General features: G+C 44.2%; 1 protein-coding gene across 2 annotated transcripts in view; it reads left to right on the top strand.

The window, feature by feature from the left end:
* Positions 1–26,238, top strand: part of LOC120054608 (E3 ubiquitin-protein ligase RNF13-like) — a 102,581-nt gene that overhangs the window by 48,136 nt on the left and 28,207 nt on the right. For both annotated transcript variants that reach the window (XM_039002080.1, XM_039002082.1), the window contains exon 4: positions 1,292–1,417. In XM_039002080.1, coding sequence (XP_038858008.1) covers positions 1,292–1,417 — 126 coding nt within the window. The remainder of the gene's footprint in view (positions 1–1,291; positions 1,418–26,238) is intronic.

Genomic DNA, 26,238 nt, shown 5'->3' with positions numbered 1-26,238 from the left:
ACTAGCCTGCCACCCCTGACTACAATCTGACTACCATCTGCACCTGATAGGATATGAAAACGCATTACACTGGATTTAATAGTGCAAGGAAACAGGACAAATATGATAAAATCAACATATCCCCACATAACACGGTTATCGTTTAATGTGAAGCTAATGAATTATGTCAGCTCTATTTATTACATTTCTGTCTGCAATGTTATGAACGTTTCACTCACTGAAGACACCTCGGGACATCTCTCCCTACATGGAAACACTTGAACAGAACCTTAATCATTGGACAGCAGCAGGCCCTCAAATTCAGGAAGTATGCTTGTGATTGGACAGTATCTCTGTCATTCTCAGCTGGCCTGCTGGTGATTGGCTTCGGCCTTGGGCCTGCCCCTTTGGCTGTGTTCTGACAGGCCGAGTCATGCCCGAGGCGGGTCCCAGACTCCCAGAGCTGTAGGACCTGCTAGGTTTCATTAATGCAGTGCTCTGTGTGGACTCCACAGTCCATGTTGGCACCGATAATCTGTTGAAAATAGCATTCTAACAGAAGTACTTTAGGTGCCAATATGGTTAGCTATCTCAAACAGTTGCAGCCAAACTCTGAGCTGTCTTTGGCTTTTGGGCTGATTCTATCCTCTCCGTCTTTCCCTTTTGCTCTCTCTCTCTCTCCTCGCTGTCTCTCTCGTCCTGCAGCACAGGACATCTTGGGCAACCAGAAGAATTCAATGCCAAGATATGATCTCTTGTTTGGGTTTGTTTCATCTGTGGACTTAGGGAGCCATTTGGGACTTAGCTATTTCGTGCACTACTTTTGACCCTGTGGGCCCTGGTCAAAAGTAATGCACTAAATAGGGAATTGGGTGCCATTTGGGACATTGCCTTACTAATCTCGTGGCAAGGGAGGGTTTGAATAAAGCATTATGTTTCTTAATTTAAACATAATTCTGGCTCTGTATTGTTATTGCTGTAGCCATTTTGAATTGTTTAAGCCTATTTTTAAATTCTTATTTCTGTTCAGTCTCTCACCAGCCTGCAGATTCACCATTTCTCTCTAGATTCCAATGGATTTCATTTGAGATGTTTGACCTTCCAGAGAATTGTTATTTAGGTTCCAGTTTCTGTTGAGGAGAGCAACTATGAATATGCACACCACCACATTTCCTCTGTGTGTGGTGATGATTCTACTTTTTGCTCCTACTCCCACACTCTTCTTTTACTTGACCTGTTTTGTGGGTGTTGTTCAATTGAATGGCAGACACATAACTGATGCTCTAACTGTACTGTGATGTCACACCCACAGGGCTTCCTGATTGGTGCACGGCCCGAAAATGCCTGCGAACCCATTGACCCGCCCCCTATTCGGGACAACCTCACTGGTGCCTTCATCGTGCTCATCAGGCGCTTCGACTGCAACTTTGACATCAAGGTAGGGTGCATCGCAATCACACAAACCTCCCCATGTGGTGTATAATTTGTTGCTAACCACGTACACAAGATTAGATATTTTGGAATCCGTCTAATGGTTAGGGTTACGATTGGGGGTAGGGTAATCTGATCCTAGATCTGTGGTTGAAGGTAGTTCCTACCTAAAGGCTCCCTTATGGTCTATAATGAAGCTGCCTGTAATTTATTTGTATTTAATTTTTTATTGAACCTTTATTTAACTAGACAAGTAAGTTAAGAACAAATTCTTATTTACAATGACGGCCTACCCCGGCCAAACCAGGACGACGCTGGGCCAATTGTCCCCTATGGGACTCCCTATCACAGCCGGATGTGATGCAGCCTGGAATCGAACCGGGGACTGTAGTGACACCTCTTGCACTGAGATGCAGTGCTTTAGACCGCTGCGCCACTCGGGAGCCCTGAGTACTGATCCACAGTCAGTTTCCTTTTTTTACCTCCTGATGGATATGGTTAGGGATGGGATTGGGAAAGCTGATCCTAGATCTATACTTAGGCACAACTTCTACCTCGAGCCGTTCTTACATGCAGCACAGTACACAGGAAATAGCTGTTGCCCAGTCAGGACTTCCTGTGCTGGCACTGAACCATCTCTCCCTCTTTCCAATCCCCCCTTCCCCCCCCCTCTGCTCATCCCCTGCTTCTCTGGTTCGTCTACTGATGTGGTGCATTAACTGGGTGCCCTCAGCAGCTCTCTGCAGAAATGCAAATAAAAGCATTGTTGTCATTTTAACATGGTATGGAAAAGACACCTTTACCTTGCGCCAACATCACAACCAACGAGAGAGGAGGGCATGTTTTTTTTCCCTTTAAGAAGGGGGAAAGCATAAATTCTTATTCCCGAGTTACAACATTTTATGCATGGGAAATCCAGGAAGACTTGAGTGTAGCGGGATATTAGGCCTATTTTCTTCTTCTCAGCAACAAAGGAGCCATTTAGTTTTTACGGTGCGGCACTCCGAAACTTCTCGACTCTAATGTGTCTGTCTGCGGAAAGTGTGTATGTGTGTGGAGGAGGAGTTGTTTTCCTAATAAATCCCAGGAGCTGTGGAGAGCACCACTCGATCCATCCAACCTTGAAGTGAGGCCGTGTGCAGCGAACAGGAGTAGAGGCAGGAAATTAGGAATGGAGAAGGAGGGGGAAGTGGAAGGATACAAGGAGTAGGACAGTGCATTCGGAAAGTATTCAGACCCCTTGACTTTTTCCACATTTTGTTACGTTCCAGCCTTTTTCTAAAATGGATTCAATTGTTTTTAATCTACACACAATACCCCATAATCAGAGTTGGGGAGTAACGGATTACATGTAATCCGTTACATGGAAGGGATTACAAAAAAACGGTAACTGTAATCCGTTATGTTACCAGCAAAAATATTGTAAACAGATTACAGATACTTTTGAAAAACTAGATGATTACTTCGAGGATTACTTTTAATCCAAGCCTATGGGGGGCTTTTATTGCTCAATCTAATTCATTCTGATAAAAATAAATAAATCCATAGGTTTAATGGACACATGCTCAAACTTGTATACTTTTGATAGACATGAAGGGGAAATCTGTAGTTGCTACATCACTTTTTGGACTTATACACTTTATTTATATATATATATATATATATATATATATATATATATATATATATATATATATATATACACATATCTCCATTGATTCTTGAAGAATATAATTTATAAATCCCACATGAGCTTAGTTTAACTGTCACACTCCATGAGAACCCAAAATATAAGCTTGTTTTACAGTAATAACAAACAATTATTTTTATATAATGGATGGTCTCTGTCCTTGCATCCATAGCTCTGTCTATTCATCTGAGAGTGGTTACATTTTTCCAGGCACATCCCTCAGCTTTTTACAAAAACAGAGGCAGGGCGACCATTTTGTTATTGTTTCATCTGTGGATTTGCCCTTTAAACAGCTGCATATTATCAAGATATCAAAGTGTCACCAACAAAAAGGTCAACAATAGGCCTTTAGCAAATGCAGCATATGGCATTCAGTTTTCACATGTAAATCACACTTTTCAGTAGTGCTCAAAGAATGCCATTATTTATTTTTCAACTCGAATCAATGAGTCCAATCAGTCCTCATTGACAACAAAATCATAAACAACAGAGTAGGGCTGGATAATAAATCCTTCGTTTTGGGGTCATGCTCGGGTAAAACAATTTGGCTAATCTATACTTCCAAGTCCTATTCTTGAAGATAAAGGAGTATAACATTTATTGGAATGACTGGAATTCTGATAGGCTTTGTTTTTTTTATGTAAAGATATAATTTAATCGTATTATTATATGTAGCAGAAAGCGATGGGTTAGAAGAAGCCTACATAACCAACCCATAAAATAAAATTGAACATCCATATATGACCAGCTATGTAAACTTTAACATTGATTTATCCTGCAATAGATGTCATTCAGTTGGTAACATACATTTTTGTCTTCTTCTAATGTCTCTTAAGGGGAAAGTAATCTAAAAGTAACCGAATGTAATTAGATTACGTTACCGAGTTTGGGTAATCCAAAAGTTACATTGCTGATTACAATTTTGGACAGGTAACTAGTAACTGTAACAGATTACATTTAGAAAATAACTGACCCAACCCTGCCCATAATGACAAAGCAAAAACAGGTTTTTAGATTTTTTTCAAATGTAGTATTTTAAGTATTCAGACCCTTTACTCAGTACTTTTTTGAAGCACCTTTGCAGCGATTACAGACTCGAGTTTTCTTGGGTATGACGCTACAAGCTTGGCACACCTGTATTTGAGGAGTTTCTCCTATTTCTCACTATTTTTCTCCTATTTTTCACCTGATTGGTGGAGTGCTGCAGAAATAGTTGTCCTTCTGGAAGGTTTTCCCATCTCCACAGAGGAACTCTGGAGCTCTGTCAGAGTGACCATCGAGTTCTTGGTCACCTCCCTGACCAAGGCCCTTCTCCCCCGATTGCTCAGGAAGAGTCTTGGTGGTTCTAAACTTCTTCAATTTAAGAATGATGGAGGCCACTGTGTTTTTGGGGACCTTCAATGCTGCAGAATTTTTTTGGTACCCTTCCCCAGATCTGTGCCTCGGACATGCACTGTCAACTGTGGGACCTTTATATAGACAGATGTGTGCCTTTCCAAATCATGTCCTTCAGCTGAATTTACAACAGGTGGACTCCAGTCAAGTTGTAGAAACATTTCAAGGATGATCAATGTAAACAGGATGCACCTGAGCTTATTTTCGAGTGTCTGAATACTTATGAAAATAACTTTTTCCTGTTTTTTTTATTTTAATACATTTGCAAAAATGTCTAAAACCTGTTTTTGCTTTGTCATTAAGGGGTATTGTGTGTAGATTCATGAGAGAAAAAAACGATTTAATCCATTTTAGAATAAGGCTGTAACGTAACAAAGTGTGGGAAAAGTCAAGGGGTCTGAATACTTTCCGAATGCACTGTAAATGAGTGAAGAGTCTAGGCTAATGATAGAAGTATATATGGATTGATGGAGGGAAGAGGTGGAAGTGGGGGAGGGGTTATGAGATGTAAGGAGTAATGGATTCTATGATAGATGTCAAGAGAGATGGAAGAGAGTGAGTGGGAGAGAATGAAAGCTAGAGGGAGATTAATTGATTTGATCTCTAGAACAGGCGGTCTGGCTGTAGTGTGGGGCTTTCTCTCCCTTGTCCCTCTCCCGCTCCATGCCTTATAAGGCCTTTCTGCATCACACACACACCACACAGCGAGGTGTTCCCGAGGCAGGACTGAAACCGGATGCCCCCCTGCCCTCTCCAGCTCGCCGTGCATCAGCCAGAGACAAACACGCTAGCACACACACTAAGCCTGACCTCAGATCAGCCTGTTCCATGATACAAACTGAACCCCTTATCAGTCAGCATTTCAGACAAACTGATCTAAGAACAGCCGATACCACACTCGGCCAGACATTGGATCACTTAAAGGGACAGTTCAGTCCCAAATCAAAGTCAGTTAATATCCCACTCTTCCCCTGGACCACAGAACAGCAGATGTCAAAGGTTTACAAAGCATTAGCAGAAAGTCTGGCTCTAAGATCTGATGTAGAATCAGTCCTTGAATTTCAACTCCTACCTATAGTCAAACAGCACAGAGCCACCGATCCTGACTCAGGATCAGCCAGACAGATGTGTTCTCTTACAGCAGTTGAGTTACCTAAGAGCTGGGGAGGGACTGGCATGCGCAAGAGACTGCGTTCAGGAAAGGGCAGGGACATAATGTAGGTGGACGGACCTTAGGTTTGAGGAGGGGCGTGGTGTGTGTGTGTGTGTGTGTGTGTGTGTGTGTGTGTGTGTGTGTGTGTGTGTGTGTGTGTGTGTGTGTGTGTGTGTGTGTGTGTGTGTGTGTGTGTGTGTGTGTGTGTGTGAGAGAGAGAGAGAATGGGTTAATGTCTTACGTTGGCCTCCAGGCTTTTGATTGACCATTAATAAATCTCCAATCAAGCAGGTGGGGGGGGGGGGGTACAGAAAAAGGAGATCCTTAAATACAACCCCCGTCCACCCCCAAAGCTGTACAGCTCCCAGACTTTTAACTGTACCAGAAGCTCAAATGTCAGAGAAACAAAGGAAGAATCCAGGAATCTATTTTGGCTCAAAATAGGGGAGCAGAGGGAGGTAAAAAAATGTCTGGAAATGTTTCGCAGCATATGTGTTTTTTTTAGCATTGCGCTAAACAGTACCATGTGATCAAGTGAATGAAAATGGATTGTTTCTGAGTACCATCAGACATAAAGGGAGATACAGTAATGCACAGTCTGTTGAGTGTCCGGGGCAGTCTGAGAGCTTGTGAGTGTTGGGTTTGATGTGCCGGGGTAGACATGCCACTCTGTGGGAGTGTGTGGTGGTGTGGGATGGGGTACAGGTGATCAAGTGAGGGGACTACTAGCGTTAATGGGTGAACTGGAGAGTGTACAGTGCATTTGGAAAGTATTCCGTCCCCATCCCTTTATCCAAATTTTGTTACCTTACAGCCTTATTCTAACTCATCAATCTACACACAATAACCCATAATGACAGCAGGCAGGCAGGGCGAAAACAGTTTTTTTTTAAATGTTAGCAAATGTATAAAAACATTTAAACACGTACCTTATTTACATACAGTTGAATCGGAAGTTTACATACACCTAGGTTGGAGTCATTAAAACTAGTTTTTCAACCACTCCACACTCCATACACTATGTTGACTGTGCCTTTAAACAGCTTGGAAAATTCCAGAAAATTAAGTCATGGCTTCTGATAGGCTAATTGACATCGTTTGAGTCAATTGGAGGTGTACAATTGGAGGTGTACATGTGAATGTATTTCAAGGCCTACCTTCAACTCGATGGTCACTCTAACAGAGCTCTAGAGTTCCTCTGTGGAGATGGGACAACCTTCCAGAAGGACAACCATCTCTGCAGCACTCCACCAATCAGCCCTTTATGGTAGTGGCCAGACGGAAGACACTGCTCAGTAAAAGGCACATAACAGCCCGCTTGGAGTTTGCCAAAAGGCACCTAAAGGACTCTTACCATGAGAAAAAAGATTCTCTGGTCTGAATGCCAAGTGTCACGTCTGGAGGAAACCTGGAACCATCCCTACGGTGAAACATGGTGGTGGAAGTATCATGCTGTGGGGATGTTTTCCAGAGGCATGGATTGGGAGACTAGTCAGGATCAAGGCAAAGATGAATGTAGCAAAGTATAGAGAGATCATTGATGAAAACCTGCTCCGGAGCGCTCAGGACCTCAGACTGGGCCAAGGTTCACCTTCCACCACGACAACGACACTAAGCACACAACCAGGACAATGCAGGAGTGGCTTTGGGACAAGTTTCTCAATGTTTTTGAGTGGCCCAGCCAGAGCCCGGACTTGAACCCGATCGAACATCTCTGGAGAGACCTGAAAATAGGTGTGCAGCGACGCTCCCCATCCAACCTGACAGAGCCTGAGAGGATCTCCAGAGAAGAATGGGAGAAACTCCCCAAATACAGGGTGCCAAGCTTGTAGCGTCGTACCCAAGAAGACTCAAGGCAGTAATCGCTGCCGAAGGTGTTTTAAGAAAGTACTGAGTAAAGGGTTTGAATGCTTATGTAAATGTCATATTTAATTTTTTATACATTCGCAAACATTTCCAATTACCTGTTTTTGCTTTGTCATTATGGGGTATTGTGTGTAGATTGATGAGGGAAAAAATCTGTCATCAATTTTAGAATAAGGCTGTAACGTAAAACAAAGTGTGGAGAAAGTCAAGGGGTCTGAATACTTGACGAATGCACTGTATGTGTGTGTGCGTGTGGGAGGCGAAGGGGATTCCAGCACTGCTGCTCCTTTTAGAACTCCAGCCTCCCGAGGGAGAGGGCTCGCAGCTAAAGGGGAAGTGGGGAAGAAGCGAGAGGAGGAGGAGGGGGTAAGGTTAACACTTCCTGCTTGCTGGGCCTCTGAAATAGGAGCGGGAGAGGGGGGGGGCTCGCTGGTGACCCATCTGACCCCAGCTGTGGGGGAAGGAGACTGGGAAGGAAACCTGACACTACACGCCACCCACCCACACCACCCCCCTTTCTCCGACCCCCCTCACCCCTGTCCGCCTGTGTCAAAAGAGTCCCTCCATCCTCCCTCCAGCCGGCGAACCAACCCTTTTCCTGCCACTCTCTTGACACACACGACACATCACACACTCATACACTCTCAATATACATTCACGCAGGCACACAATGATTGTGTTATATAATTACGTGCTCTCGCACGCTCTCTCTGGTTACTGTGACACACACACACACAGAGACACAGACACAGACACACACACACACACACACACACACACACACACACACAGACAGACACACACACACACGTGTTTGCCTGATCCACAATGGCAGAGTAGCCCTGTTGTCCCTTTGTCTCCCTCCCTCTCTCTCATTTCATTAAACCTATAGAGAGAATGACAACGGGATTCCCCTTTAGCCTACTCTACTAGCCTGACATCTATTGTGTTTTATGGCAGTTTGGGACAGTTTCCCATAAACATATAAAAGTACACATAGCCTATGTGTATGACTAGTCTGGATCAGGGGAGCGCGAGCCAGGATGTGACTTATCTCCTGTTGTGTCCCTGTTGTTATGTATCCGTGCTGTTTCGTATCAACACAGTCTGCGCTGCTGCTCTGCTCCCCTGACCTTAATGACATGTGGCCTTGTGACGTCATCTCCACGGAGTGGCGGACACACACACACACTTGCACGGTTGTTTCAGTGCTGTAGTATTATCAGTTGCAAAGCCCCTTCCTGCAGTTTGAATAGCTCTTATCTAGTCAGAAGTCTGAACCTTGAAACCAAGCTACACTTTGCACCAGATTCTTCCTAAAAGCAAATGAGCAAGAGAGCGAGAGGGCGAGAGAGAGAGAGATGAAGAAAAGTCTCGAGAGGAATTGGCAGGGAAGGCAAAAGGGGTTAATGCAGAGAGAGCGAGAACGGAGAGAGAGAGAGGGAGGGGTGGATAAAAGTAGAGGAATTGGCATGGAGGACAAGACGTTGATGCAGGGAAAGGGAGGGAGAACTAAAGAAGGAGAGAGAGAGAGAACGTGAGAGATGGCAGACTGAGCAAGTGCAAGAGAAAGAGAGTGAGAGAGAGATCAAGGAGTGTGAATCCAGCCTAGTGAAGAGAGGAACTGATGTGTAGCTGCTGTATAAACAGTAGGGGGAGGGGATGGTAACAGAGAGAGCCTCAGTTGGCCAGGAGAGGAGAGGATGACAACTCCAGTCCAGGAGACGTTGGTTGTTGTCTGCACCACCGTTTGAGGAGCCATGATTCAGCAGTGCTGGCTTCCAACGCAGCAACACACAGTCACACACACACACCCCGATGCGGCAGTAATTACTGATGCTGTCAGCTGTCTTTGTCTCACCACCAAGGCTATGGATCCCACTGTTGTGCCCACTGTCTCGCGTAAGGTCGTGTGCGTGTGTTTGACTCATTAGAGCAGTACTTAAACATTCCATATTCTTTTTTTAAATACTATTTTTTTAGGGGGTAGATCAGCTTTAATATTGCAGATATTGTAGCTTCCATCAATGTAATTGTCTGCATCATTTCCAATCCCCCATACATATTTTTTGTAAATATATACAGTACCAGTCAAAGGTTTGGACACACCTACTCATCTAAGGGTTTTTCTTTATTTTACTATTTTCTACATTGTTGAATAATAGTGAAGACATGACAACTATGAAATAACATATGGAATCATGTAGTAACCAAAAAAGTAACCAAAATCAGAATATATTTTAGATTCTTCAAAGTAGCCACCTTTTGCCTTGATGACAGCTTTGCATTCTCTCAACCAGCTTCATGAGGAATGCTTTTCGAACAGTCTTGAAGGAGTTCCCAGATATGCTGAGCACTTGTTGCCTGCTTTTCCTTCACTCTAGCGGTCTAACTCATCCCCAACCATCTCCATTGGGTTGAGGTCGGGTGATTGTGGAGGCCAGGTCATCTGATGCTGTCACGACTTCAGCCATTGGTTTTGTCTTGTCTTCCATCACACCTAGTTCCAATCCCATCAATTACATGTTGTGTATTTAACCCTCTGTTTCCCCTCATGTATTTGTCGGTGATTGTTTGTTGTATGTTATTGTGCAAGTCATGTTCTGGTGTGCGACGGGTTTTGTACCCACTTATTTTATTTTTGTATATTTTGGTTTTCTGAGTTTTTATTTTATTTATTAAACTGCTCCGTTTATACCAAGTTCACTTTCCTGCGTCTGACTTCCCTGCCACCAGCACGCACCCATTACAGATGCAGCACTCCATCACTCTCCTTCTTGGTCAAATAGCCCTTACACAGCCTGGAGATGTGTTTTAGGTCATTTTCCTGTTGAAAACCAATGATAGTCCCACTAAGCGCAAACCAGATGGGATGGCGTATTGCTGTGGTAGCCATGCTGGTTAAGTGTGCCTTGAATTCTAAATAAATCACTGACAGTGTCACCAGCAAAGCACCTATACACCTTCACACCACCTCTCCCATACTTCACGGTGGGAACTACACATGTGGAGATCATCCGTTCACCTACTCTGCATCTCACAAAGACACAGCGGTTGGAACCAGAAATCTCAAATTTGGACTCATCAGACCAAAGGAAAGATTTCCACCGGTCTAATGTCCATTGCTCGTGTTTCTTGACCCAAGCAAGTCTCTTCTTATTATTGGTGTGTCCTTTAGTAGTGGTTTCTTTGCAGCAATTCGACCATGAAGGCCTGATTCACGCAGTCTCCTCTGAACAGTTGATGTTGAGATGTGTCTGTTACTTGAACTCTGAAGAATGTATTTGGGCTGCAATCTGAGATGCAGTTAACTCTAATGAACTTATCCTCTGCAGCAGAGGTAACTCTGGGTCTTCCTTTCCTGTGGCGGTCCTCATGAGAGCCGGTTTCATCATAGCACTTGATGGTTTTTGCGACTGCACTTGAAGAAACTTTCAAAGTTCTTGACATTTTCCAGATTGACTGATCTTCATATCTTAAATTAATGATGGACTGTAATTTCCCTTTGCTTATTTGAGCTGTTCTTGCCATTAATATGGACTTGGTCTTTTACAAAATAGGGCTATGCCATCCCTACCTTGTCACAACACAACTGATTGGCTCAAACGCATTAAGAAGGAAAGAAATTAAACAAATTAACTTTTAACAAGGCAAACCTGTTAATTGAAATGTATTCCAGGTGACTACCTCATGAAGCTGGTTGAGAGAATGCCAAGAGTGTGTACAGCTGTCAAGGCAAGGGGTGGCTACTTTGAAGAATCTAAAATCTAAAATATATTTAGATTTTTTTAAACACTTTTTTTGGTTACTACATGATTCCATATGTGTTATTTCATAGTGTTGATGTCTTCACTATTATTCTACAATGTAGAAAATAGTAAAAATAAAGAATAACCCTTGAATGAGTAGGTGTGTCCGAACCTTTGACTGGTGCTATATAAAATCTATATTGAAATATTTTATGTTTTATTTTCCCCTAACCCTGCCACACCTCCCCCAATTGGAGTAAACTAATAGCTAACAACACTTAAAATTCTACTTCCAGCTTATACATACTATATACATTTTACTGACAAAGTATATTTTACATTAGTTATCTTTTGTTTGTTTTTAGTCCGATCCATCAGCTACCCTAAACCCCTCCCATCTGTCTCTGAAGACCATCTAGTTTTGATTTCTATTTGCAATATAAACTCAGCAAAAAAGAAACGTCCTCTCACTGTCAACTGCGTTTATTTTCAGAAAACTAAACGTGTAAATATTTGTATGAACATAACAAGATTCAACAACTGAGACATAAACTGAACAAGTTCCACAGACATGTGACTAACAGAAATGGAATAATGTGTCCCTGAACAAAGGGGGGGGGTCAAAATCAAAAGTAACAGTCAGTATCTGGTGTGGCCACCAGCTGCATTAAGTACTGCAGTGCATCTCCTCCTCATGGACTGCACCAGATTTGCCCGTTCTTGCTGTGAGATGTTACCCCACTCTTCCACCAAGGCACCTGCAAGTTCCTGGACATTTCAGGGGGGTAATGGCCCTAGCCCTCACCCTCCGATACAACAGGTCCCAGACATGCTCAATGGGATTGAGATCCGGGCGCTTCACTGGCCATGGCAGAACACTGGCATTCCTGTCTTGCAGGAAATCACGCACAGAACGAGCAGTATGGCTCGTGGCATTGTCATGCTGGAGGGTCATGTCAGGATGAGCCTGCAGGAAGGGGGAGGAGGATGTCTTCCCTGTAACGCGCACAGCGTTGAGATTGCCTACAATGAAAACAAGCTCAGTCCTATGATGCTGTGACACACCGCCCCAGACCATGACGGACCCTCCACCTCCAAATCGATCCGCTCCAGAGTACAGGCCTCGGTGTAACGCTCATTCCTTCGACGATAAACGCGAATCCAACCATCACCCCTGGTGAGACAAAACCGCGACTCGTCAGTGAAGAGCACTTTTTGCCAGTCTGGTGTCTGGTTCTGTCTGGTCCAGCGATGGTGGGTTTGTGCCCATAGGCGGCGTTGTTGCCGGTGATGTCTGGTGAGGACCTGCCTTACAACAGGCCTACAAGCCCTCAGTCCAGTCTCTCTCAGCCTATTGCGGACAGTCTGAGCACTGATGGAGGGAATGTGCGTTCCTGGTGTAACTCGTGCAGTTGTTGTTACCATCCTGTACCTGTTCCGCAGGTGTGATGTTCGGATGTACCGATCCTGTGCAGGTGTTGTTACACGTGGTCTGCCACTGCGAGGACGATCAGCTGTCTGTCCTGTCTCCCTGTAGCGCTGTTTTAGGCGTCCCACAGTACGGACATTGCAATTTATTGCCCTGGCCACATCTGCAGTCCTCATGCCTCCTTGCAGCATGCCTAAGGCACGTTCACGCAGATGAGCAGGAACCCTGGGCATCTTTCTTTTGGTGTTTGTCAGTTAGTAGAAAAACCCCTTTAGTGTCCTAAGTTTTCATAACTGTGACCTTAATTGCCTACCGTCTGTAAGCTGTTAGTGTCTTAACGACCATTCCACAGATGCATGTTCATTAATTTTTTATTTTTTATTTTTTTATTTCACCTTTATTTAACCAGGTAGGCTAGTTGAGAACAAGTTCTCATTTGCAACTGCGACCTGGCCAAGATAAAGCATAGCAGTGTGAACAGACAACAACACAGAGTTACACATGGAGTAAACAATAAACAAGTCAATAACATAGTAGAAGAAAAAAAAGAGAATCTATATACAATGTGTGCAAAAGGCATGAGGAGGTAGGCAATAAATAGGCCATAGGAGCGAATAATTACAATTTAGCAGATTAACACTGGAGTGATAAATCATCAGATGATCATGTGCAAGTAGAGATACTGGTGTGCAAAAGAGCAGAAAAGTAAATAAATAAAAACAGTATGGGGGTGAGGTAGGTAAATTGGGTGGGCTATATACCGATGGACTATGTACAGCTGCAGCGATCGGTTAGCTGCTCAGATAGCAGATGTTTAAAGTTGTTGAGGGAGATAAAAGTCTCCAACTTCAGAGATTTTTGCAATTCGTTCCAGTCGCAGGCAGCAGAGAACTGGAAGGAAAGGCGGCCAAATGAGGTTTTGGCTTTAGGGATGATCAGTGAGATACACCTGCTGGAGCACGTGCTACGGGTGGGTGTTTCCATCGTGACCAGTGAACTGAGATAAGGCGGCACTTTACCTAGCATAGCCTTGTAGATGACCTGGAGCCAGTGGGTCTGACGACGAACATGTAGCGAGGGCCAGCCGACTAGAGCATACAGGTCGCAGTGGTGGGTGGTATAAGGTGCTTTAGTGACAAAACGGATGGCACTGTGATAAACTGCATCCAGTTTGCTGAGTAGAGTATTGGAAGCTATTTTGTAGATGACATCGCCGAAGTCGAGGATCGGTAGGATAGTCAGTTTTACTAGGGTAAGTTTGGCGGCGTGAGTGAAGGAGGCTTTGTTGCGAAATAGAAAGCCGACTAGATTTGATTTTGGATTGGAGATGTTTGATATGAGTCTGGAAGGAGAGTTTGCAATCTAGCCAGACACCTAGGTACTTATAGATGTCCACATATTCTAGGTCGGAACCGTCCAGGGTGGTGATGCTAGTCGGGCGTGCGGGTGCAGGCAGCGAACGGTTGAAAAGCATGCATTTGGTTTTACTAGCGTTTAAGAGCAGTTGGAGGCCACGGAAGGAGTGTTGTATGGCATTGAAGCTCGTTTGGAGGTTAGATAGCGCAGTGTCCAAGGAAGGGCCAGAAGTATACAGAATGGTGTCGTCTGCGTAGAGGTGGATCAGGGAATCGCCCGCAGCAAGAGCAACATCATTGATATATACAGAGAAAAGAGTCGGCCCGAGAATTGAACCCTGTGGTACCCCCATAGAGACTGCCAGAGGGCCGGACAACATGCCCTCCGATTTGACACACTGAACTCTGTCAGCAAAGTAGTTGGTGAACCAGGCAAGGCAGTCATTAGAAAAACCGAGGCTACTGAGTCTGCCGATAAGAATGTGGTGATTGACAGAGTCGAAAGCCTTGGCCAGGTCGATGAAGACGGCTGCACAGTACTGTCTTTTATCGATGGCGGTTATGATATCGTTTAGTACCTTGAGCGTGGCTGAGGTGCACCCGTGACCGGCTCGGAAACCGGATTGCACAGCGGAGAAGGTACGGTGGGATTCGAGATGGTCAGTGATCTGTTTGTTGACTTGGCTTTCGAAGACCTTAGATAGGCAGGGCAGGATGGATATAGGTCTGTAACAGTTTGGGTCCAGGGTGTCTCCCCCTTTGAAGAGGGGGATGACCGTGGCAGCTTTCCAATCCTTGGGGATCTCAGATGATACGAAGGAGAGGTTGAACAGGCTGGTAATAGGGGGTGCGACAATGGCGGCGGACAGTTTCAGAAATAGAGGGTCCAGATTGTCAAGCCCAGCTGATTTGTATGGGTCCAGGTTTTGCAGCTCTTTCAGAACATCTGCTATCTGGATTTGGGTAAAGGAGAAGCTGGGGAGGCTTGGGCGAGTAGCAGCGGGGGGGGCGGAGCTGTTGGCCAAGGTTGGAGTAGCCAGGAGAAAGGCATGGCCAGCCGTTGAGAAATGCTTGTTGAAGTTTTCGATTATCACGGATTTATCGGTGGTGACCGTGTTACCTAGCCTCAGTGCAGTGGGCAGCTGGGAGCAGGTGCTCTTGTTCTCCATGGACTTTACAGTGTCCCAGAACTTTTTGGAGTTAGAGCTACAGGATGCAAATTTCTTTCCTGACTGACTGCTTTCCTGACTGACTGCGTGTATTGGTTCCTGACTTCCCTGAACAGTTGCATATCGCGGGGACTCTTCGATGCTATTGCAGTTCGCCACAGGATGTTTTTGTGCTGGTCGAGGGCAGTCAGGTCTGGAGTGAACCAAGGGCTATATCTGTTCTTAGTTCTGCATTTTTTGAACGGAGCATGCTTGTCTAAGATGGTGAGGAAGTAACTTTTAAAGAATGACCAGGCATCCTCAACTGACGGGATGAGGTCAATATCGTTCCAGGATACCCGGGCCAGGTCGATTAGAAAGGCCTGCTCGCAGAAGTGTTTTAGGGAGCGTTTGACAGTGATGAGGGGTGGTCGTTTGACCGCGGACCCGTAGCGGATACAGGCAATGAGGCAGTGATCGCTGAGATCCTGATTGAAGACAGCAGAGGTGTATTTGGAGGGCAAGTTGGTCAGGATAATGTCTATTAGGGTGCCCATGTTTACGGATTTAGGTTTGTAGCTGGTGGGTTCCTTGATGATTTGTGTGAGATTGAGGGCATCTAGCTTAGATTGTAGGACTGCCGGGGTGTTAAGCATATCCCAGTTTAGGTCACCTAACAGAACAAACTCTGAAGCTAGATGGGGGGCGATCAATTCACAGATGGTGTCCAGAGCACAGCTGGGAGCTGAGGGGGGTCGGTAGCAGGCGGCAACAGTGAGAGACTTATTTCTGGAGAGATTAATTTTTAAAATTAGAAGTTCGAACTGTTTGGGCATAGACCTGGAAAGTATGACAGAACTTTGCAGGCTATCTCTGCAGTAGATTGCAACTCCTCCCCCTTTGGCAGTTCTATCTTGACGGAAAGTGTTATAGTTGGGTATGGAAATCTCAGAATTTTTGGTGGCCTTCCTAAGCCAGGATTCAGAAACGGCAAGGACATCAGGGTTGTTAGAGTGTGCTAAAGCGGTGAGTAAAACAAACTTAGGGAGGAGGCTTCTGATGTTGACATGCATGAAACCAAGGCTTTTTCGATCACAGAAGTCAACAAATGAGGGTGCCTGGGGACATGCAGGGCCTGGGTTTACCTCCACATCACCCGAGGAACAGAGGAGTAGTAGGATGAGGGTGCGGCTAAAGGCTATCAAAACTGGTCGCCTAGAGCGTTGGGGACAAGGAATAAAAGGAGCAGATTTATGGGCGTGGTAGAATATATTCAGGGCATAATGTGCAGACAGGGGTATGGTGGGGTGCGGGTACAGCGGAGCTAAGCCCAGGCACTGGGTGATGATAAGAGGTTGTATCTCTGGACATGCTGGTTATAATGGGTGAGGTCACCGCATGTGTGGGAGGTGGGACAAAGGAGGTATCAGAGGTATGAGGAGTGGATCTACGGGGTCCATTGTAAACTAAAACAATGATGACTAACCTGAACAACAGTATACAAGGCATATTGATATTTGAGAGAGACATACAGTAAGGCATAAAGTAATTGCAGGTCTTGATTGGGAGAGCTAGCTAAAACAACAGGTGAGACAACAGCAGCTAGTCAGCTAACACAACAACAGCAGGTAAAATGGCGATGACTAGGCAGAGAGGGTCGGATTAACTACACACAGAGCCTGAGTTCGCGGCTGGGGCCGACAGATAAAACACAAATAAACAGAATGGAGTACCGTGATTAATGGACAGTCCAGCAGGCATCAGCTATGTAGCCAAGTGATCATAGTGTCCAGGGGGCAGCAGTAGGTGGAACAGGGAAGCCGCCACTACGCTAGCACGCAGCGTTTAAAGTTAGTAGCCCGGGGGTGGTCTGCTCAGACGGAGGGGGTCTGCTCAGACGGAGGCCGGTTGAGGGCACAGCGGATGGAGTATTCGTCGGCAGACCAGACGTGGTGGTGCGGCGGGGCGCCGTGTCGACAGAGAATCCAAGCCAGATGGCGAAAGAGGTATTGTAGAATTTTGTTTGCTAACTGGTGCTAGCTTCATGGCAGTGGCGTTAGCCACTATAGCCAATCGGTAGCAGTGGTGATCCGGTGCCAAGGTCCAGAGTTTACAGCAAGGATCCGGTGGAGTATTGGGCTCTAGTCGTGTATGAGTGGGGTTCGGGTAAACAGCTGAGTAGGCCGGGGGTGGGCCTCAGGGATAGCTTCGGTAATGGGTGCCACGGAGGGTGCAAGCTAGCTGTGAGCTAGCTAGCTGCAAGCTAGCTGTGAGGATCAGAAGTAGTGGCTCAGGGATTACGGCAGGAATCCGGCGTTGTTGTGGAGAGACAGTCCGATGCTGGTAGATTGGTGAGTAATATCCAGGCTAAGAACAGGGCTGGTGTCTGTGCAGAAGGTAAAAGCCGCTAGCAGTGGCTAAAAATGACTAAATAGCTTGTAGCTGATTAGCTGGTTAGCTACTGGAGGTTCTTGAATGTGTTCCAAAGTTAAAAATAATAGCGATTCCGTATCACATTGGGTGAGGCAGGTTACCGGAAGGTATAATTGAATTAAAAATCGAAAAGAGATAGATTTTTTTTTAAATATATACAAAAAATACGAAAAATACAAAAGTACACGAGAGGACAAACAAAACACGCCTACACTGCTACGCCATCTTGGATCCAATTGTTTATGGTTCATTGAACAAGCATGGAAAACAGTGTTTAAACCCTTTACAATGAAGGTCTGTGAAGTTACTTGGATTTTTACGAATTATCTTTGAAAGACAGGGTCCTGAAAAAGGGACGTTTCTTTTTTTGCTGAGTTTATTTTTCAACTGTGCTGTTTCACAAATGTTCTGAACCTATATACTTTTTACGGATATTTTTAGTCCCACCTTTCAGCTCCACTCAACCCCTCGCATCGATCTCTGAACACCATTTGTCATATATTTTTCACAAATGTGATGTTTCACAAAAGTTCTGAACCTTTATATTCTCATAGTTTCTGCAGTAGTCTTTGATTTTACTATACAACTTTCTGCACTCTCTGCCCTACCCATACACTGTGGCACTCCAAGGGTTAACTGTACTGCACTAGTTAGTCATGCATCTCCAGGTGGCACAGTTTATACAGCTCCATCAATCCATGACCAATGAGAGAGATGTCTGATAAGCTTCCTCTTAACTCCTCACGCCCTACCTAGCTGCTCCTGCACTGGAAAACTACAACATGTTGTAGACTCTCATGAATACACACGCACGCACGCACGCACACACACACACACACACACACAGACACACACTACCACCACTGCAAATGCTCCGGTTACCTCTACCCTTCAAAACTGATACGAGATCAGTTTTCCCTCCCCTAAGTTCAACTTTAACATTACATTTGTTACACTTTCTGGTTAGTGTTTTTGGACTATAACATAACCAGATAAATACCTAGGATACTGTTTTGTAGCCACATGGTAATTAAGTAATAAGTGCAGAGTAAATGACTACATTTGGGAAATGAATTACTAGTGTTACCTTTTTAAATATACCATTCCATACCATTGCCTTGCTTTTTCTGCTCAGTGCTCTAATTTCTCCCTCATATGTTTTCTGGTATGAGGGAGTACTTAGAGCACTGAGGCAGAAAAAGCAAGGCACAGTTAATGAAATTATTGTTAATTGCAAAGTTCTGTTAATTAGGCTATCTAGTAAACCACATATTGATCAAATTGGCATTGAAGGTTAAAAGGGTACACATGTACGATGTATCGCTGTCAGCATAGGTTCGAATCCGGTCCACTGCTCTTTCAGCACGCTCTCTCTCCTACATTTCAGCTCTCTCTCTCGCTATCCAATACACATACAAAATACTTAAAGGGGCAGTGCAGTCAAAAACATGATTTCCTTGTTTATAAATATATATTTCCACACTATGAGGTTTTTTTGCCTGGAATTTCACCCTGTTCAGGTGGGATAGAGTTTTGACATAATATCACAATCTGATCTAGGGATTTTTCTGCCATTGAAATCCTTGGGCGGGCTGGAAAGATGCTTTCAGTGTAAACTTATTAACTGACTAAAACAAGATTTAAAATATGTAGAAATGATAATGGACCTATATATCTTTTATAATATAATCTGAAAACTAACAATCACCACAATAAAAGCTAGAGTCAGGGCGAATTGAAAATTCTCAAAACAATGAATTTAACAGTATTGATTTTGTTATGTTTGAACAAAAGAACAAAGCATTAGCCATGGCAAAATGCATAGAATTGCAGGAAATTAGCTTTAAAACGGTAACATTTTCTTTCAGCTCCTTGGCAAAATGTGTAGAATTGCAGGAGATTTGCTTTAAAATTGAAACAATTTCGATTAGCTCCATGGAGAAATGTGTAGAATTGCAGGAAATTGGCTTAAATATATAAAAATGTCTAACCCACCAAGATGGGTTCTCTAAAGTCCTGTACCCATTGCCATGCCCACCACCTAAGTTTTTGATCTATAAAAAACCCTGCGATCTGATTATTCTGACCAATGACCATTCATATTTTTATTTGCATATGTATCCTCCCACTTTGACGGGGTAAGCGGGTTAGGCTGTAGACTAGTCTAGATGATCCTATCTGCCCACATGATTCGAATGAGCATTTTAATGGAAAAAGGAGATTCAGAGAAATACATATTTTTTTTTTTTACCAAATCAAAAAATCGAATCAAACTTTATTTGTCACATGCGCCGAATGCAGTGTAGATCTTACTGTGAAATGCTTACTTACAAGCCCTTAACCAACAGTGCAGTTCAAGAAAGTGTTAAGAAAATATTTACCAAATAATCTAAAGTAAAAAATAATAAAAGATAATTTATTGTGTTAACAATAACGAGGCTATATACAGGGGGTACCGGTACCGAGTCAATGTGCGGGGGTACAGGTTAGTGTCAATGTAAATAGTCAGGTGGCCATTTGATTAATTGTTCAGCAGTCGTATGGCTTGGGGGTAGAAGCTGTTAAGGAGCCTTTTGGTCCTAGACGTGGCGCTCCGGTACGCTTGCCATGTGGTAGCAGAGAAAACAGTCTGACTTGGGTGACTGGAGTCTTTGACATTTTTTTGGGCTTTCCTCTGACACCGCCTAGTATATAGGTCCTGGATGGCAGGAAGCTTGGCCCCAGTGATGTACTGGGCCGTACACACTACCCTCTGTAGCGCCTTACGGTCAGATGCCGAGCAGTTGCCATACCAGGCGGTGATGCAACCGGTCAAGATGCTCTCGATGGTGCATCTGGTCAGGATGCTCTCTGAATGTTGCCCCGTTTTAAAGAATTTATATCAGCTAACGAGAGCGTTATCACACAGTCGTCCAGAACAGCTGGTGCTCTCATGCATGCTTCAGTGTTGCTTGCCTCAAAGCGAGCATAAAAGGCATTTAGCTCATCTGGTAGGCTCGCGTCACTGGGCAGCTCGCGTCTGGGTTTCCCTTTGTAGTCCGTAATAGTTTGCAAGCCCTGCCACATCCGACTAGCATCAGAGCCGGTGTAGTAGGATTTAATCTTAATCCTGTATTGACGCTTTGCTTGTTTGATGGTTCGTCTGAGGGCATAACGGGATTTCTTACGCGTCCGGATTAGTGTCCCGCTCCTTGAAAGCGGCAGCTCTAGCCTTTAGCTCGATGCGGATGTTGCCTGTAATCCATGGCTTCTGGTTGGGATATGTACGTACGGTCACTGTGGGGACGTCGTCGATGCACTTATTGATGAAGCCGATGACTGAGGTGGTATACTCCTCAATGTCATAGGATTAATCCTAGAACATATTCCAGTCTGTGTTAGCAAAACAGTCCTGTAGCGTAGCATCCGCGCCATCTGACCACTTCCGTATTGAGCAAGTCACTGGTACTTCCTGCTTTAGTTTTTGCTTGTAAGCAGGAATCAGGAGGATGAAATTATGGTCAGATTTGCCAAATGGAGGGCGGGGGAGAGCTTTGTATACATCTCTCTGTGTGGAGTAAAGGTGGTCTAGAGTTTTTTTCCCTCTGGTTGCACATGTGACATGCTGGTATAAATGAGGTAAAACGGATTTAAGTTTGCCTTCATTAAAGTCCCCGGCCACTAGGAGCGCCGCTTCTGGATGAGCATTTTCTTGTTTGCTTATGGCCGTATACAGCTCATTGAGTGCGGTCTTAGTGACAGCATCGGTTTGTGGTGGTAAATAGACGGCTACGAATAATATAAATGTGAACTCTCTTGGTAGATAGAGTACCTTATGATAAACTGTAGACCACACTACCTCAGGCGAGCAATACCTCAATACTTCTTTAATATTAGACATCGCCACCAGCTGTTATTGACAAATAGACACACACCCCCACCCCTCGTCTTACCAGATGTAGCTTCTCTGTCCTGCCGGTGCATGGAAAATCCCGCCAGCTCTGTATTATCCGTGTCGTCATTCAGCCACGACTCGGTGAAACATAAGATATTACAGTTTTTAATGTCCGTTGGTAGGATAATCTTGGTCGTAGATTATCGATTTTATTTTCCAATGATTGCACGTTGGCCAATAGAACGGATGGCAGTGGGGGTTTACTCATTCGCCTACGAATTCTCAGAATTCGAAGGCCCGACCTCCGCCCCCTTTTTCTTAATCTTTTCTTCACGCAAATGACAGGGATTTGGGCCTGTTCCCTTAGAAAGCAGTATATTCTTCCCGTCGGACTCGTTAAATTATTTTTCATGAAATAAACACACAGTTGTTTATTAGTCATACAGTGATGATTTAAAAATTGAATTAAAAAGACTGCATGGGAGCTTAAAAAACATATATTTAAATTATTATTTTTGCTAAATTCAAAAGTTTTAGCTGACTTCACTGCACTGAAAGTGAACCTGGAAATGGGATAAAAAGCAGAGAAGAAAATAACAATTATTTTGTGAATTTGTCATTTATCATCAACAGTCCTCAGTGCACTTAAATGTTTGTGCATGGGAGATGGCTAACACATTTCTTTGGTGACTGACCAGTGACCACCAATAAATATTCCTTGGTTGACGCAGTTACTTGTGATTTATAAATTCACACATCCATTCACAAACACACATGCTGATACTTAACGGAAGCATGTGCAGATGCTTGCCTGAAAGCTCACATTGCACCCCACTGTGTCACCGCCACATCAGGACGCTAGAGTCTATATCTGCTACACAGATGGTCCAGACTCTATATTGCATCATACGCAGCTTATTAACCCTTCGCAAAGGCTTCACAAAGACACTATGTCCATTTAGTATTGCAGTTATCCTTTAGACTCAAAGATTTTGTGTCTGCCCATGGACCTCGGTTGAGAGGTATAGACTTCAATAAAGACACTGTCAAGCTAACTGCAATGGAAGCGCATCATTAATGGAGTGTGCTTTTGATTGTGTTACTATTTACATTTTCCAAATCTTTTTTTAACTCTGCATCGTTGGGAAGGGCTCATAAGCAAGCATTTTACGGTAAAGTCTACACCCCTTATATTCGTACATGTGACAAATATTATTTTTTATTTGATATGGTTTTTCTTCCCGGGGATTACAGTAATTAACAAGCACAATAAGTGCTGTTAAATTGTGATCGAGGATGTTGTTGTTGCTCCGTCGTTAGTTTGCAGACATGTTGTGCCTTCAGTCTGGGATCAAGAAAATAGCGATTTGCTGTGTGTGGTTGTGTGTCCATCCAAGCATGCGTGCGTATGCATGTTATCGATTTATCAATGTGAAGATTTGTGTCTTGGTAGGCTCTGATTTGCACCCCCTCTCTTTTCATCTTCTTTCTCTTTCTTTCTCTCCCTCTCTCTCGTCCTGCAGTCTGAGAGGAATGCACTGAATGTCCTTATCTCTGCCCATGCAAACATTCTGTGAGCCAGTAGAGGTTGAATTCCTCTCAGATTGCAGGCAGACCACATGCTGGCATCAGAGGTGAAGCAGCCTGAGGGGCTTCTCACGATTACACTGAAAAACAAGGACACTTAAAACCCTTAAAGAACATGAAAAAAACACGTATAAGAATACAAAAAACATAGCCCCAAAGTCAAGCTCCTTACTTCCGCCACCATCATAGAGTTGTCAAAACACTAGCAGCATTCTTAGCTCAAGATATCATACCAAAACAGCGTTTTTGTAACTAACCGCCTACAGTCACAATTTTGAGTACACAAATCATCTGTTATCTCCGTTTTTATGTTTGTGACCAATCTCCTGTTGTCACAGTCAAGATAGGATTATGTAGATTCCAGTTTCTTAGCAGGGCCTCAATGGTTTTGCATTCGTCTCCTCTGTGGGGGATGACTTTCTCTCTCATAGGAGACTTTAATGCTGTGGGAATGAAGGGGATGGGGGAGAGACTGCGACAGGAATCATCTGCTGGCTCTTCTCAAAGACAGCCTCATACATATGGAGACACAAACCAAGAAGCACACACACGCAGATGCGCGCGCACAGACGTTCACACACAAACGCACACACAGACGTGTACACACTGTGGCCTGCGGTAGCTCTCAGAACACACAAAAAGTATTTATTCCTGCGTAGACACTCGCGGTTGCAGACACACTGTAGTCATTGATGCACACACACACAATACACCCTCACAGGCAAATACTGGGCCTTATACAGCTTTGCACTCAACACAAACATGTGTACACTCACACACACCGAGTGCAGAAAATTCCAGTGACAAACAAAAAGGCAGCCCTGCGCTAATGTCTGCTAGCATCTCGATTCCCTCAAACAACCATCTCTTCTCTCATCCTCTTTGTCTGAATGAACAATACATTTTGTTAGCTTAGCATAGCTACAGAAAATGATACCAGAATATTATACTGTATACATATCTCCCTGGCATTTACATTATTTATGCAGCAGCATACAAAATATATTTTTGGACTCACCGTTGTTGTGTTGTGCTCACATGAACAGGAAGGTGGCACGGCGGTCCTGGTTGTGGGAAATTTTCTCAATGACTTTGTCATCAAAGTCTGGTATTCTCTGGATGAAGTCATGCTGGATTGACAACATGGCCAATACATTCAACTTTTTCTGGCCCATGGTGTTGCGTGTGTAGGTTTTTAAAAATCATTTTAAGGGTGTAAAAGTTTCTCTCTGACTCAGCGGTTGTCATCAGATTAGTGGTGATAATGATTTTGAGAAAAGAGACCGTCTCAGACAAAAGCCTTTTGCAGGTTGTCCTCATAGAGTGATTTCAGTAAAGAAAGTGACATCTTTCTAGTGTGCAGCTCAGGATTCTGGTAGGGACGGACAGCACCGTTCTCATGCCGGTAGAGAGGTCCGTTTCCCACGGGCCATAGCTTGGTAGAACACTGGAGCTCTGCGGTCGGAAAGGAATGTTCATATTGGGGTAAAAACTAGTTGTCTACCAACTTTGCCACAATTAAGTGGTCACTTTCAGAAGACCTTTCTTGCACATGAGCAGCGATTGTGTCGCATGCCTCCATCACAGGTGCAGTGTCAAGGTTTCTCTGCCCTGGTTCAGTGGCATCGACATGTCCTCTTGGCCAGTGCATCAGTTTGCGCGCCAATTTTTTTCATGTTCACCTTGAAGTTGTCGATTGCGCCGGCATTTCCTGCTGCGTCAATGGTTCGTTTCTGCATTAAATTGTACTAAACATCCACCTCTGACATGACCAAAGAAAATAACTTGAGCAGTTGCAGAAATGTGTGATCCTTAAGTTTCATGGATAGGTCATATGCCTCACTGATGGTGATCTCATTCACCACTCATCACCGCTGCCCCATCGTAAGTTTGTACAACCAGCTTCTCCTTCACGTCCAGTGGCGCTAGGACTTGTTTGATGGTGTTGGAGAGGCAAACACCAGTTTTGTTTGTCCTTAACCTCTACAAACTCCAAAAAGCTCACACACACACTGTGGTCTGATAACATGTAGCGCAGCACTATTACCATATGTGATTTACAGGAGACGTCAGTCTGCTTGTACAGATGCAAAAGGAGTCTCAGACACCTCCTTAGCTATAGCTTCTCTGTACACGTCATAGATACAATCCAAAGGTTTGTTTTGGATCGTGCTTAATGTACCCTTAAGAAAGGGTTGGTCGTCATAATGCCTTTGTAGCCAGTAATCTCCTTCACGCATGCTCTCAAAAATACACCTGTAAATGCCTGAGTTCAAGGAGTCGGCTGACTCGTCATGGCCCTTGTGCTGTCTCACAATTACCACACAATTTAATGCATGCTATAATTCTGGCAAGCATGTACCTATTCTCCTCCGTTTGTTGGTTGTGAAGGACATGGCTCGTCTATATGTCTAGCTGAGCCACAATGTTTGATTTCCCCAGTAATCCCAGGTTAACAGCATTGTCTACATGTGATGCACAATTCTCATGTTTTGAGAGACTTTCAGATGTTTTAAATCCTTAAACCCAGACTTGGACCACACACCCTCTCCACCGAAAAGCAGGCAGGGGAAGCAACACTCAGTCAGCCACTGCTTCCTTCCAAACCTCTCATTGTCGAATTTGCAATTTCCGACTTGTTGTGTGACGTTTATGTCCAATGGCACAGAGACATTTTATCTCTAATTTCTCGTCATATGACAAGGATTGAAAAGCATTTGCCAGTAGATCGTCACCGTGATTCATGATGATGACTGCTTATCTAGCTAGCTAATTTGCTAGCTGAGATTTTGAAAGTATGATGTTGACATGATCAGTCCAATCAAAGCTACGGGAGATATAATGTGATTTGATGTCATTTTATATGTGGCCAATGACCTTAAGCCTTCTTGGAAGGGCACTTTTACGGTAAATCTATGGCAGCACACAAGCGGGGTTGAACTGCCTATCTCTCCAGTAGATTCTGTGGTGACGTAGTGTCCCCATGAGTGACAGAACCCTGAGCCAATCACGGCACAACCAGATAAGATTAACAACGCCTATGCTCTGTGCTCTTGCTGGCTGCTCCTCCACCACAGAAAGCAGTGAGCTAGGCTGAAACCAATGCATTTTGGAGCTGCCTTACTCAAGAAATAGACCAAGTTTGTATG

This window comes from Salvelinus namaycush, chromosome 10 (assembly GCF_016432855.1).
Source record: "Salvelinus namaycush isolate Seneca chromosome 10, SaNama_1.0, whole genome shotgun sequence".
Taxonomy (NCBI): Eukaryota; Metazoa; Chordata; class Actinopteri; order Salmoniformes; family Salmonidae; genus Salvelinus; species Salvelinus namaycush.
Note: the sequence above shows the minus strand (reverse complement) of the source record. Positions and strands in the feature narration are given on the sequence as shown.